Source organism: Geospiza fortis, unplaced genomic scaffold (genome assembly GCF_000277835.1).
Source record: "Geospiza fortis unplaced genomic scaffold, GeoFor_1.0 scaffold70, whole genome shotgun sequence".
Classification (NCBI taxonomy): domain Eukaryota; kingdom Metazoa; phylum Chordata; class Aves; order Passeriformes; family Thraupidae; genus Geospiza; species Geospiza fortis.
The window spans coordinates 1,668,679-1,682,671 of NW_005054317.1; the positions used below are offsets into that span (position 1 = coordinate 1,668,679).

General features: G+C 39.8%; 1 protein-coding gene across 9 annotated transcripts in view; it reads left to right on the forward strand.

The window, feature by feature from the left end:
* Window positions 1-9,276, forward strand: part of FOXP1 (forkhead box P1) — a 331,699-nt gene extending 322,423 nt beyond the window's left edge. For 8 of the 9 annotated variants that reach the window (XM_031056354.1, XM_031056357.1, XM_031056356.1 and 5 more), the window contains one exon: window positions 4,361-9,276. In XM_031056354.1, coding sequence (XP_030912214.1) covers window positions 4,361-4,505 — 145 coding nt within the window. In that variant the 3' untranslated portion in view covers window positions 4,506-9,276. The remainder of the gene's footprint in view (window positions 1-4,360) is intronic. The other variant, XM_031056358.1, reaches the window with a different exon arrangement.
* Window positions 9,277-13,993: the final 4,717 nt, after the last annotated feature.

Genomic DNA, 13,993 nt, shown 5'->3' on the forward strand with positions numbered 1-13,993 from the left:
ACAAATAGTGGAGAGAGAGGAGGTCGGGGGGAGTGATGCCTCATTTTCATTATTCACCAGAAAATCCAATTTTCTGTTGTAATATGGAAATGATTGTTTCCTGAGTGTTTTCATTTTCTCAGAATTGATAATATATGTGTTCTCTGCTGAACATTTCTTTTTGCTTAAGTAAAATGTGGCTGGGTGATGTTCCAATACCAGCCTCGGAGCTTCCCCATTATAATGCTGTTTCTAAGTAATTTGAAGGGATCTAAAGCCAGAACACCATTCACACGTCACAGGGTTTACCCTGTTTACTAAATAAAAACACAAGTCAACAGCAACTTTGCAGACGCTGTGAAACCTTTTTATTTTCCATGCTCCTGCTTTGTTAACAACATGTTCATTTTTTTTCTCAGAACAGATTTCCTTGTCATAATGCTAAATATTTTTTAAACAATTTCAGTGTATTGGAAGAAATCAAGTTTTAAACTTTATTGTAAGGTTTAAAGGACCTTGTTAACATGACAGCTAAGAAGTCTAACACTCTAGCTGAAGTCTTATTACCGCTCATTCGTTTCCTTTTTATGACACATTGAACCACAGCTAGGGTGGGTTTTTTTTCCCTTCTCTCTCCCTCCTTTTGAAACACTAGAAAGTAGTCGCATAATTACAGCTTGGGGACATAACACTTTCATCCTGATATGCTCCAAAGGTAGCCACAAAGCAAACTACTCCATGCTGTGTGCACCACCAGAACTCAGTGGCTTTAAACAACAGTCAGCTTTATTAAAAACTCCTCTGTTCCCAGAGTGGACAAACAAAAGAATTACTCAGATGTGAAAAGAAGGGGAATCTGTGTTCAGCAAGGTTATTTATTGTTAACCCCTTCTGGAGTCCCAGGCATCTACTTAAAAGGAATGTGTTGAATTTCTGCTGCTGTGAAAACAGAAATGGGAAACCCTTTCTTTTCTTTGCCTTCTTTCCCCCTCCCCTTTCTTTTTCTTGTTGCTTAACCCAGCATTTACCTTTTCTGTAATTCAGCAGACTGAATTCTTCAGTCTCTAAATGAAGTTTTCCTTCCCCATTTTGAGGATTTGGTGAGGTGGTAAATAGAAATTCAGACTTAACTTGAGAGGATATGAAAGTCTCCCTTTGCCTTCAAGATTATTTAAGCTTATTTATTTCAGTTGTTCAGAAAAGTTTGGGAAAAATCAGAGATTCAGGAAGGTTTCCTCCTCACATGCCATTTTGTGGTTACATCTGACAGAATACACAAGGAGTTGGAATTTTTTTGGCATTGTTTTCCTTGCAGCTCTCTCCCTGGGGGTTGTGTTACCCAGATAACCTCCTCATTTAGGGGATGGAGGTTTTGCCAAGCTCACTGTCTGATGTTTGTGCAACACGTGAGGTGCTGGGGGGGCTGGTGTGACTCTGCTCCCTGTGGCTTTGTGGCCCTCTCTGGCTTTGTCTCACCCAGGGCTGTGCAGAGCTTTTCATAACTTCTGTTGCTTCTCACACCTCAAGTTTTGGTTTTTGACCTCTGGGAATCACACCAAACCTCAAAGAGAACCTCAGTTAAAACCACCTGGTTTCACCTGGTTTCATAACAAAACCAGAAGAGGGGCAAAGTTTGCTTTGGAAAGGTTTGGGGGCCTTTGAATGAGCTTTCACAGCACTTGGAGTGGTTTTGAGCACAGTGAGCACCTGTCTAACCTGCTGGCACCTGAGGTGGTGGGGATGCATTGGGACACTGGGCAGCCTTTGGAGAAACTCCACTCCATGCGCCAAGGCCTCTCTGCTGCACGTGACGTGCTCTCGTGCCCCCTTTGAAAATTTCCCTTCTGCGTTTTCAAAAATAATACTTAAAAAAAAAAAAAAAAAACAAAAATAAGCCCAGCAGCGGCAGCATCAAAACCAGAAAGCAAAAAAGCAAGACTTTGACATTAAAACAGCAGTAAAAAAGATCACTGCCATAAAGGCCAAGTAGCACAGGCTTTATTGGGCTCTCAGTGCAGCTGCTCTTTCCCCCTTTTTCTTCTGTTTTTCATTTCATGTTTTCTCCCAAGTGAGGGGGCCCCACAGCCTATTCATAATATTAAGTTTTTCTAGTTGCAGGTATTCAGCATAGTTTTATATTCACTGAGGCCATGAGCTGCTGGGACAGGTAGCACATGCGCACCTCCAGCTTCTTATAAGTTTTTGCCAATTCTTAACCTCTGATCCTTGAATTGTTTCCTTCCAGTTTCTTCTTTACCCCTTCTTTTTCACTAGTTGGGTTAAAAAGTGCATGAGCTGTGCTCTTGGTACGTAATTTTTTCAAAAATTACGTGACATGCAGAGGAACCTCTTTGCTCCCAGAGATGTGTTGGTGGGATACATATTAGTGGATTTGAAGGGAAAAGGTCTATGTCCATGGATACTGCATCACTTCTCCCCAGCATTCCTTTGGATGAGTTGGAAGGTGCAGTTAATACTTGAGTATTGATCCAGCACTTTACAACTCAAAAAGTTGAAACAAGCAGGGACGTGAAAGGCATTCGCAACTCACATTTGAATGGTCTGTAGTCAGCAAGTTGGATGTTTCCTAAACTTATCCAGGCTCAAGCCTGAATAAAGAAATAAACAAGATACAAGGGTACAGCTGGCTCACTTGAATGAGGCAAGGCTGGCTTTGGTCTGTCTGTGGATGCTGAGTACATTTTCCCTGCCCAGTGATTTATCCTTGCTGTCTGTCCGTGCAGTGGAGTACAAACAGTGTTGTCGTTGCTATCAACACAAAGCATAAAATACAAGGCAGCTATTTTAAATCATTCGTTTTAAAGCAAAGCTGTGCAAACAGAGGAAGAGTTCTTACAGTGAAGGTGTGTGCTTCAGGTTGTGTGTTCATGTTGCTTATGTGAAAGGGTTAAATCAGCCTGCACAGAGGAAAAACATGAGTCTTGGAGGTGGATATCAACTCAGTGAGAGACAGAGTGGGACTTGAACTCATTAACACTTTATTTTAAGGGATTGCCTACAACATCAATTATTTAGGAAGCAAACAGGGTCTCCATCGCTGTGTCGCATTATTAATACTTGGTAATGTCAATAAAATCCTACTTTCCTGTAAAGTCCCACCAACAAGACACTATTGACTCACATGGCTACTTTACATTTCAAAAGCTGCTGAACAAAAAAAAAAAAAAGAAAGAGAGGTAGAAAAAGGTAATTTGTATTTGTATAGGATTTGTTGTAAATATGATTTACGAACAACATTTTTCAATTGTTATCATACCCGTTTTGAATGACCAAGCCCCATTCCCCTGTGGGTTATTCATGTGCTTTGCTGTAATGAGAAATTTGGCAGATCTCATCTTTTTAGTACATCCTTGTGCCCACCATGAGCTGGGGATCATGTTCTGCCTTGTTTACAGCTGACAGTGTTATTATTCTCGTTAGGACTGTGCTTTCTTATCATATTGTTGTGTTGAGCGAGCCTTTTCCTCTCTGTTTGTGTTTCCTGGCAGGGCTTTTCTTCCCTTATTGACAGTTTGTAAAAATATGCATTAATTTGGAGTTTAAAGCATGTATCATGGTGTCTCTTTGCTGTGTTTGCTTGAAGTTGATTAATGATAGAACCTCACTTGGGGTCGTCCTCTGGAGAGTTGCCTCACAGGTTCTGCATGTTAACGAGAGACGCTGCACACACAGCGAGGATGATTAGCCCGGCCTGTGCTGAGGCCTGGGCAGGCCCTGCCTTCCCCTTCAGATGCACATTCCACTTATTTATCCAAAGATCATATTAACTTAATGTGTCAGCTGAGAGCGTTTTCTCTCCATCCCAAGACAGAAACCCTATCGAGGTGCTCCTCCCAGCGTGTTTTCCCGGGGAGGCTGAGTGCTGCCTGCCTGGCACAGCCTCCCTGGAATCTCAGAATCATTAGGCTTGGAAAAGCCCTTTAGGATCATTGAGTCCAGCCATTAACCCAGCACTGCCAAGCCCACTACTAAACTGTGTTTTAAGTGCCACGTCCACATGTTTTCTGAAGGCTTCTGGGTGCAGTGACTGCATCACTCCCCTGGGCAGCCTGTTCCAGTGTTTGGTCACTCTTTTTAGTGAATAAATTTTTCCTAATATCCAACCTAAACCTCCTGTGGGGCAACATGAGGCTGTTCACTCTTGTTCTCTTGATTGTTACCTGGGAGATAGTGCTTGGCTTGGCTTCTGTGGCCAGCACAGACATTGAGGGGCTTCTCCACGGTGACCTGGAGCTCTCAGACCTGGTCCTCCATGTCTGAACACCCCAAACCACTTTGCCTTTTTCCCCAAACCACCCATTCTGTCAAGACCATTTTTTAATGAGCAGCTTGCTGATTGTCTGCTGTTTCGTTTTCCCAGGCACCCTGTGCATGTCAAAGAAGAACCATTAGACCCAGATGAAAATGAAGGCCCACTATCCTTAGTGACAACAGCCAACCACAGTCCAGATTTTGATCACGACAGAGATTATGAAGATGAACCTGTAAATGAGGACATAGAATGAGTATGTCTGACATCATTATCCTGAGAATGAAGATTGGAAGAACACGTCAAACTTAGCTGTGAAATCTCTCCATTATTGTACAGTCTGGAGGATTCTCAGTCCACTTTGACAACTATGAAATATGTTAACTCTTAGTGCCATCAAGTATCCCATTTGGGAGTATTTTTGATTTTTCTACTTTTTGTTGAAAAAAGGAATTTGTACTCTGTGCATTGGATGGACTTGTTTGGTACTTGGGATTTTCCTCTCTTACAGTCAACATCAGTGTTGTAAATTTGCTAAACTGATTCACTTGCATTTAGCAGCCAGCTGTGGACTGCAGGTCCTGCCAATTTTGGACACTTGAGGACATCAAACTGAGCATGTACACCTGAACTGCAGATCAAGTCTTTGCCCAGATTTTAAGGATTCCAATGGACAACATATTTGCACAGTACTGCATGTTGATTATCACTGCCTTTACTCCATTTTGGTTGGTTTTTTTTTTTTTTTTTTTTGCTTCCATTTGGGATGGGGAAGGCCTGTGTGTGCACGTGTGTGGGTATGTGTGCGTGCGTGTGAGCGTGTATATCGGGGAGGGGTTCAAAGAAAAAATTATCCCAAACTCTTTAATGTATTGCTTTTATTCCCCCGCCCCACTTCTCCTCTACCATTTTAAGTTCTGACCTCAGGCCTCATCTGGGCCCAGGGCCTCTCGGAGGCTTCAACGTTTTCTGTACTTTGTGATGAATGTTAATAGGTGTTTTTATTACACGAAGCTGAATGTCATTGAATTGTTTGTAGTTTTTTCTGTCATTCATTCCAATATCCTTCAGATGCCACCATGTTTTCTTTAGCTATGGAAAACATTCCATTTCGGTGTCTCCTTTTTTGTTGTTGTTTTTTGAAAAGGTCCCAAATGCTGCACGATACATGTGGAAGGGTTGTCCAACGGAGAGAGAGGAACGAAGTACTGCAAGAATGAGAATGAATGACAGATGAACATAGAAACACTGTAGGAAGCAACACAGATTCATTCCACAAAGCAGTATTTTTAATATATTCTTGTTTTGTTTAGGTTTTTTGATTTTTTTGATTTTTTTTTTTTTGGCAGCAACGGTGAATATTAGCAAATGCCACAAAATTGAACAGCACAAAGAAACATATGCAGCACCAACAGAGTTCACTTTTAGTAGAGAATGAATAGTACAGTGGCAGGTTCTCGGTTGTTTAACACGAGTTCTAATGGGTCAACACATCTTTCTGGAATATCTAAGATTACCGAGATGGGCACCTAAACATTTATTATTATTACAACTTTATTTTTTTCTATTGTTTTTTTACATTTGCATTTGCAAATAGTGGTTGGAAAGATGACTTCATTAAATTGTTACTGTACATGGTGATGTTTCACGGTTAAACATCAGTTCAGGATTGCTCGGTGGTGTTAATCTGTTTGAATACAAATTAGATTTCAGATTGAACTTGTTACGGGAGTTAATAAGGACGGGGCCCCACTAATGCTAAAGTGTTAATTTTCAGCTGTGCAAATCCAGTACTGCAGTTAGGATTGTTATGCAATATTACACCAGCCAGTATGGAAACCTCGCCGGAGGAGTCGGGAGAGTTGGGAGAGAATTGGCGCCGGGGCTTGTTAGGCAAAACTGGCAAAGCTCTGCAAAGCAAACACGACATACAAAATCTGTTGCCATAGGTCAGTAAACCTCAGTCACCAAACACCTAAACATTTTCATTCTGCAACCACTTTTCCGTCACTCATTTATTTATGTAGGACTGTAGCTTTTTTTTATTATTTCGAAAAGCCTTTCAGAGCTTAATTTATATTCTTCTTTGTACCTTTTTTTTTCCTAAAATTACCAAAGATATTACACAAAGGTAAATTATGTTCTCTGTTATATGCTTTATCTTATGAAGCCAAATATCCTCTTATTGTTGATCAAAGGAGGTTGAAGAATTTAGAGGGAAATGACAAGATGTGGGCTATTGCTAACCTGAGAGGGAAACTGCTCCTTTATTCTAGAAAATTTAGAAGGCCAAGTAGATGTCTGAACCAAAGTTGTTACTTTTTATTTGCAATTCTTTACAGTGACCAAAATGAAAGTCTGTAAAGAGGAATTGAGGAGAGCTTTTGAGGTTAAAATTAGGAATCAGTGTTACTGAGGGAGCTATGAGAAGGGAGCTGAAGAAAGCAAAGACACAATTATTTTGTGGAAAATTTAGAGTATCAGATAAAGGAGACAGTTTAATAAAACACAGAAGAGAACAGAAAAGCTCCCACAATTTAACTGGACGACATAATGGTATTTCTAGAATAAAAAGGAAAAAAAATTTTTTGGTCTTTGGTTCTACAGATTGTGTGCCACTTCTGTTCCGGGACTGTGCTGGGATGTCTGCTTTAATTTTGGTTGATCTTGGCACATTTACTCAGTTTTGTTTGGTTTTTGGTCAGCATTTTTCATAAGGAAATAACACTCCTGTCCACTCATAAGCTTTGGTACAAAAAACTTTATTGGCAGTTACTTTTATAAAACTCTGCTTTCTGTTTCAAAAAGACAAGGAAAAAAAAAAAGAAAGAAAAAAAAAGGGCAGTCTGTGGTCATTTGGAAACATTTTCTTTAAATTTTTTTCTTTTTTTTTTTTTTTTAAGTTTTGGTTTAAATTATATCCAGGCAGCTTCGTGACGTGCCGGCGGTAGCCAGACAGGGATCATGAGAATTGAGCCCTGTGCTTCAAAACTGAGTGGTTTGCTGGTTAGTTCGGTATTCAGAAGGGGGATAAAAATCTGGTAGATTAGTTCATTCTCAGCATGTGTAGCTAGACATGAGTAAAGATAACAGCATGAGAAAACTGTTAGTACGCATACCTCAGTCCAAACTGTTAGGGAATGAGTAAATAAAAAATACATTTCACTCAGTTGCACTTAGTTGTATGTCTTGCATGCTTAGTCTAAAGACTGTAGCAAAAATAAAAAAAATTAAAAAAAGAGAAAAAGAAACAAAAAATTAGAGTTTAACATATCTGGCAGGTGTTGCAGCCTTGCAGAAGAACCAACTGAAAATCTCAGGCTTTACATCAAGCAAACTTCACTATGATTTTTACAATTCTGATTCTGTATCCCTTTGGATATACAGTTGCTTCTTTAGGGAGGGGTTTATTATGTTGTACATATATATCCCACTGTGTCTGTGTGAGCCTTTGTCTTTTGGGGGGAGGGTGGGGAGGGAGGAAAAGGTGGAAAGGTCCTTTTTTTAGATATCATTCCTCAAAAGGAATAAATGCAGACCTGTTTGTCAAAACACCTTTTGCTTTTTGTGCAACTGCTTTATATTAACTATACTAAAAAATAGCTTTGAAAAAAAAAAAAACTACTGTATGTAATGGAATTGCAGAATACGCTGCACATGTATTTTATTTAGTTATCCTTGCTTTAAGAATATTGGATGACATTTGCTGACATGTGGGAGAAAATCCCTGACTTTTTTTTTCAGCTTTTAAATTGTAACATAGTTGACAGAATTTTTTTTTCTCCTGTTATCATTGATCGAAGCATTTTTGTACAGTTTTTGTGTTTAAGCTGGTTTTTTTGATACTTTCCCACCCCTTCTGTTATCTTACCACTGCCTTTTCTGGCTGTCTTAAACAAAGTTCATATATTTGAAAGGAAAAAAAAATCGTTTAAAAAAAATGTTTTTCTCCTGCTGCAGTAAATATTTTGCATGATGAATTCCAGGGTCACACTTTCAAAGTTTATCAGTGAAGTAGTGATTAATAATGGGGAGTGTCAAACTATTGAACTTTTTGTATAAAAAAACAAAAAAAAAACTTTACAAGGTGCCAAGATGTAAAGACAATTTGTTACATGTTTTTTTTCTCAAAGAAAAGCGTACATTATGAAAGTAGTACCATGTATCAGGTAAATCGCTGTCAGGAATGAGAGTCAAAGCCTTCCTTGTCCACAAAAAAAAAAAAAAGTTTGTAAATGTAAAACCTGTTAGGTTTCTGCATTCAACTAAAAGTGAAATGAAAAAAAAAAAAACCAAAAAAACAAAAACAAAATCAAGGCTTATGTAGAACAAGTGACCACAAAAAAAATAAAGACCTTTTTTTGATTCTCACTCGCAAGAGTCCCACGGCAGGTCCTGCACCTCCCCTTTCCTGGAGCTCAGCTTCGGGGAGAGACCGGGGCAGGGATGCTGGTTCTACAAATATTGCAGATCATTAGATATTTTATATATATACATACATAAAATATATATATATATAAAGTTTTTTAAAATAATTTTGAACTATTGTAGTTTTCAGATCGCCAATAATCTCACGTTCATTATAGCATGGAAAAAAAAAACTAAACGTGTTTAAACTCTTTTGAAATCCTTTGGTACCTTTGGTTAATGAACTCAGAGTGATTTTTTTAGATGTTTCAGAAGTCATTTAGTATTCTCGTCTTGCGAGGTGAATTTGCAGTTCAGGACTGCATTTTAATGGGCCCAGAACAGGTAACCAAGTATCTTCTACCCATAAGCCTTGATGAAAATGGTACAGTCCAGACTGTTAGCATGGTGCTTCGTGTGTATGTGCTGCCAGTAACAAGATTTTTTTTTTTTTTTTGATAAGGCATAAAAGAAACTCATTCCTTACATCAACTGTAATTCCATCATTCCATGTCTGTTGATACAGACAATAAAAAATGTTGTGTAGTCAGTACTAATTACTGACATTATAGCATTCTCAAATGCAATAAAAATGCTGGTTGTTCACACTGGTAATGCAAGTTGCCATGTCCGAAGTTCTTGTTTTGTTCTTCCCCCTCACAGTGACTCTGGTGTCACATCCCATGGTCCCTGATCCGAGGGCACCTCAGCCATGTCCTAGCTCGTTCATGGATGGACAAACTCAACTCTTTCCTTGAGATTTCCCAACCACATTCAAGTACAAAGTATTTTAGTGGTGGATTTGTGGACAGTCTGTAGAGGGCAGTTAGGTGAGGCTGGAGTGCTGGAAGCAAGGAAGACACTGTAATTCGAGGAATTAATCCCCTTTTCCAAGGAAGTCCTTCAGTTTTGCCCACTGGGGTCGCAAGGGGTTATTTGTTTTCTCAAAGGAAAGGGCTGGGGTCTTCATCCTGCAGCTCCTTCCCAGTGCAGTGCCCTGGTGGGAATGGTGCTGCTGGCTTTGGTAGGAAGGGCTGGGAATGTGCACTGCACCCTGCCAAAAGGGGTTTGCAGGATCAACCCCTTGGTCCATATAACTGTGAGGAGCAAAGTCCCAACTGACGCTGTCACCTGAGACAAACTGAAGGAAAAACCCACCTTCTTTTTCTTTCGAGTAAGCACACATTTATTTTCCTCATCAGGTTTTGTAAAGAAAAATAAAATGTTTAATAACTAGCATTAGCAGCAAACTGAAATTTCAGAGGAGAGATTTTTCATGAATAATTCATTAAAATTTCACATCTGCAAGATTAGTCATCCAAATAAAATGCTAATGTCAAAAACATGCACCGTCTATAATATTCTCATCAAGAAATCTTTTTGCATATAATGATAAATGCTTAAATTAGTACAAATGATTTTATAAAAATATTCTATCATAAAATTACACCAGATAACTATTTTTTGGGGGGAGGGGGAGGGGAACTTTGCACACTCATTATAGTGTGTCCCCAAATGGTACGGACTGGTAGATTTTAATAATCAAAATACAGAGAGTACAAATTCGGCCTTGGTTGTGTAGTGCACTTCCATCACCAGTGAGATTTTCATAAACTGGAGAGGATTTGTGGGATTAAATTTTCCAAAGTCTCGGGCAGAAGGGATTGAGCCAGAAGCTGCTGTTTGGTATGGGGTGCATCTGTAAAATGGGGGGAGTCAGCTCCAGGTAGGAAATGAGTCCCTGGATGAGCCCCAGCAGGGCCCTCAGCCTCCCCTGGGGGACACTGTGTCCGCACACAGGTCACCAGCACGCAGGTCAGGGGCTACAAAGCCATCACAAGTTATTGGCTGCTCCACCTCCCTGGGCATCTCACCTTTGAAAGATGATTTGGGGTTCCAAATGTCCTGTTTGTCATCTGCTGACTGCCCGTGGGCTTGGGTTTAAGGGCAGCTGCTGGGGTGGGTGCCACATGCAGCTTGAGCTGAGCAGCAGGACCAGCATTTCCCCTCCTGTCCCAGGCAGTGCTGCCTGGAGCAGCGGATGGGAATCTGGCTTTTGGCCACCTTCTGTATCATCTTTGTGTTATTAATCACATTTCTCCTCCCTGGCTGCTCCATCACGGATCATCACACAATGCCTTCCTACTCCACCAGCAGCAGCCAGCTGGGAAATACCTTTTCCAGGCAGAAACACTGTTTCCCACCACAGCTGAAAAGCACTTTTATGGGCAGTGGTGAGGCAATGCGTCTCTGAGGAATTTCCTAAGAAAAACGGAGCCTGTGAGTAGTTTTTCTGGGTTTCTCCTGTCCCAGAGGGAAAAGCTCAGGAGCTGGAGGCCCAGGAGGACATGGCAGCTGATGTGCTCCTTGCACACCCACCTGCTCCCTGCAGATGATCCCATCAGTGACATTTAACTTGGGCCATGGTCACAGAGTCTGACAAACTTCACATTATTGGTCTAATTTAAGGGACTGGCAATTCCTGGTGCCGCTCGCTTGCACCCAGCCACACATACACACACCCTTCCTGACAACAAGGTGTAATTAGCCCTTCTTGACCTATTAATCAGGCTCAGTCTTCAATGATGATGTTAAACGTTCATTTAATGGTGTGTTAATCAGGGCTATCTTTCATCCTCGTAGCAGTGGTGGTTAATTCTGGCACGTTGAACACTCTCCATCCTCACATAGCCACAAGCCACCATTCTCCCCAGCAGTGATGACTGAGGTGGTGGCATGTGGCCCTCAGGTGTGTTTGCAGCCTCCATGGTGTCCACACTTGGTTTTTCCCAAATCCTGGAGCTGGGGCATAGCAAAGTCCTTCTTTCTACCCTGTTTTATTACCTTGGCTAGAGATCTTCAAAGCACATGAGCTGCAAATGGCAAGCAACAACACCTTGGGGTATTTACCAATCCCTCCTCCTTTCTTCCACAGGAATTTTCTTTGTCAACCTGAAGAAAAAGGGGAAAAACCCCCCATTTTGTGCCATTTTGTCTGTATTTATTTAGAGGAGCCCAGTGACTACTTTTTATGCCTCTCAGAAGCATGAAAAACATTTTTTTTCTTCAAGTTATAATGTTAATTTGAAGGTAACCGTCCTTTCAAGGATTAATTCCAGCCAAAGCAATAACCATTATTTACCAGAGTTTGACATTTTTATCACTCATCATATTAGCAAATTTCCATTGAAAATGCTAAAATGGTTCGTCATAAGGCACATAACTGCTTTGGCTGTAAAAATGACCAACACAAGTGCCTGTACTCAAACATTAAATTATACTGTAATTAATAAAGACAGTTAAACTGTCTACTAGCAACAGCAATTTAGGTAACCACATTTGATCGGCTATAAATTGTAACTACATTAAAATTCCAGAAATATTAGCAATATGGATTACTTGATGGAAATAGGTGCTGATCACTAACTCTCCTATTTTACAACGGAAGCACAGGTCATGTTGGCCACAAAACTGTGGGCGAAGATCAAGGCTGAGTACTTTTAATCTTGTGAAACAAGCAATTACAAATAGTTGCATCGATTTGTTAAAAAGCTTTAGGTGACATAAATTGTTTCCTGTTTAGCTTATTGCTCTGATACATAAATGTCAGCGAGTATAATATTAATTAGGGTCACAGAACAACAAGGGTCGGGTGATATAGTGTCTGATCCGGGATGTGTCAATCCTTTGTGGAGGCAAGAGCAGCCCCAGCCCCTCCGCGCTGCCGCGCTCAACGCCTCGTTTTATGTGATGACAAAAGAAAGCAAAGGAAACTGTACTTTAATATGTGAAGTAATTACTTTAGTACTAGTATAATTTTATGGTTTTGGATAAATTACAGTGTTTTCATTCTCCTTCGCTTGCCACATAACATAAAAATCCACATATAGCATCAATAAAATAGAATACTGTTTATAAAGGCTTTCTGCTGCACAAGACCAACACTATTCCTCCTAGCAGATGGAAACTAAGCACACATTTCAGTCTGGTGTGTGTTTCTACACTTAATATTTTTTTTTAAACTGAAAAATGGGCTGTGCAGGTTATTTACTTAACATAAATCAAATGTATCATATACACTGTTTCTTTGGATTGGCATCCGACTTAGAAAAATACAGTAAGGTCCTGAAAAATCTGGAGAAAATTTATTAAATATGATTTTTACTGTAATAGAATATTAATGTAACCCAATGCTCATTTCCCATTAAGTTGATCCCTTTTTAATACACACATGCTTTTTATTATTTTGCACTCATGCGAAAATTCCACATTCAGAGAGTTTCCATCTCCTTAGGAATGTCTCTGGCAAAGGCACAGTAAGAAATCTTGCACTGAAAAAAAAAAAATAAAAAATAGACAGCAAATATCAACCGATAAGATGTGGCAAAGTACTGATGAACTGAAGCAAAAGCCAATGATATAATAAAGGGTAAAAAGGCATTCAGCGCTGCGAGGGGAACAGGAGAAACAATTACACTTTAAACCCCTCCTTCTCACTGCCACTGTACCACAGCACAGATGAAAATGTTTGATTTGCAACATAAAAGATTCATTAATTACCACTTGAATATTTAAAGCTATTTTGCAGACTAACAGAGGTAGATAAAGCACTGAATTAAAACCTCTAATAAAATTGTAAAAATATTTCTGCAAGTTTACCAGCATCGCAATTCCTCCCGGTTTAGGGAGCCAGGCTTGGCTTGTTCAGCAAGGAATTATTTCGTTTTTGAATGGGAATTTGAGATGATGGTGTGATTGCATGGGGCTATTTGTCTCTCTTTCTCAAATGTTTACAAAATACTTATTTGGATGCTCTCCCTCCACTCATGGCTGCCCTTCATGGGAGAAATGGCTTTACAGAACAGAACAGTGGATAGCAAATGTGGCTGAGCCATGCATTAATTTTAATACAATTCCATAGACAGCAAAAATACATCTAATCATAACTCTGGTCTAATGCTCTCTTTGATATGATATGGGGAGGTAAAAAAATCTGTTAATCCTGTTATGATTACCCTTGTTAGACTTAAAAAAAAAAAGAAAAAGAAAAAGAAAAAAATAAAAAGTGGAGTAGTATCCTCTGTTGCAAGGGTGGAGAACTCGTGCCAATGGTAGGAATGGGCATCATGGAAAGCATCTCTGTAACCTTGTGGTAGACCCTGAATGTACCCCATGGAGTTAATACCCTCTGGGATTACGGGATATTTTGTTGAAATTTGGAAATTATAAAGAGCAAATGATGGGTACCCCACACAGAAAGCACCCTGTAACTTAAATAAAAATTAAGGATATATATTCATTTGCACAACTTCAGCCTGTGGGCAATACAGCCTTAAA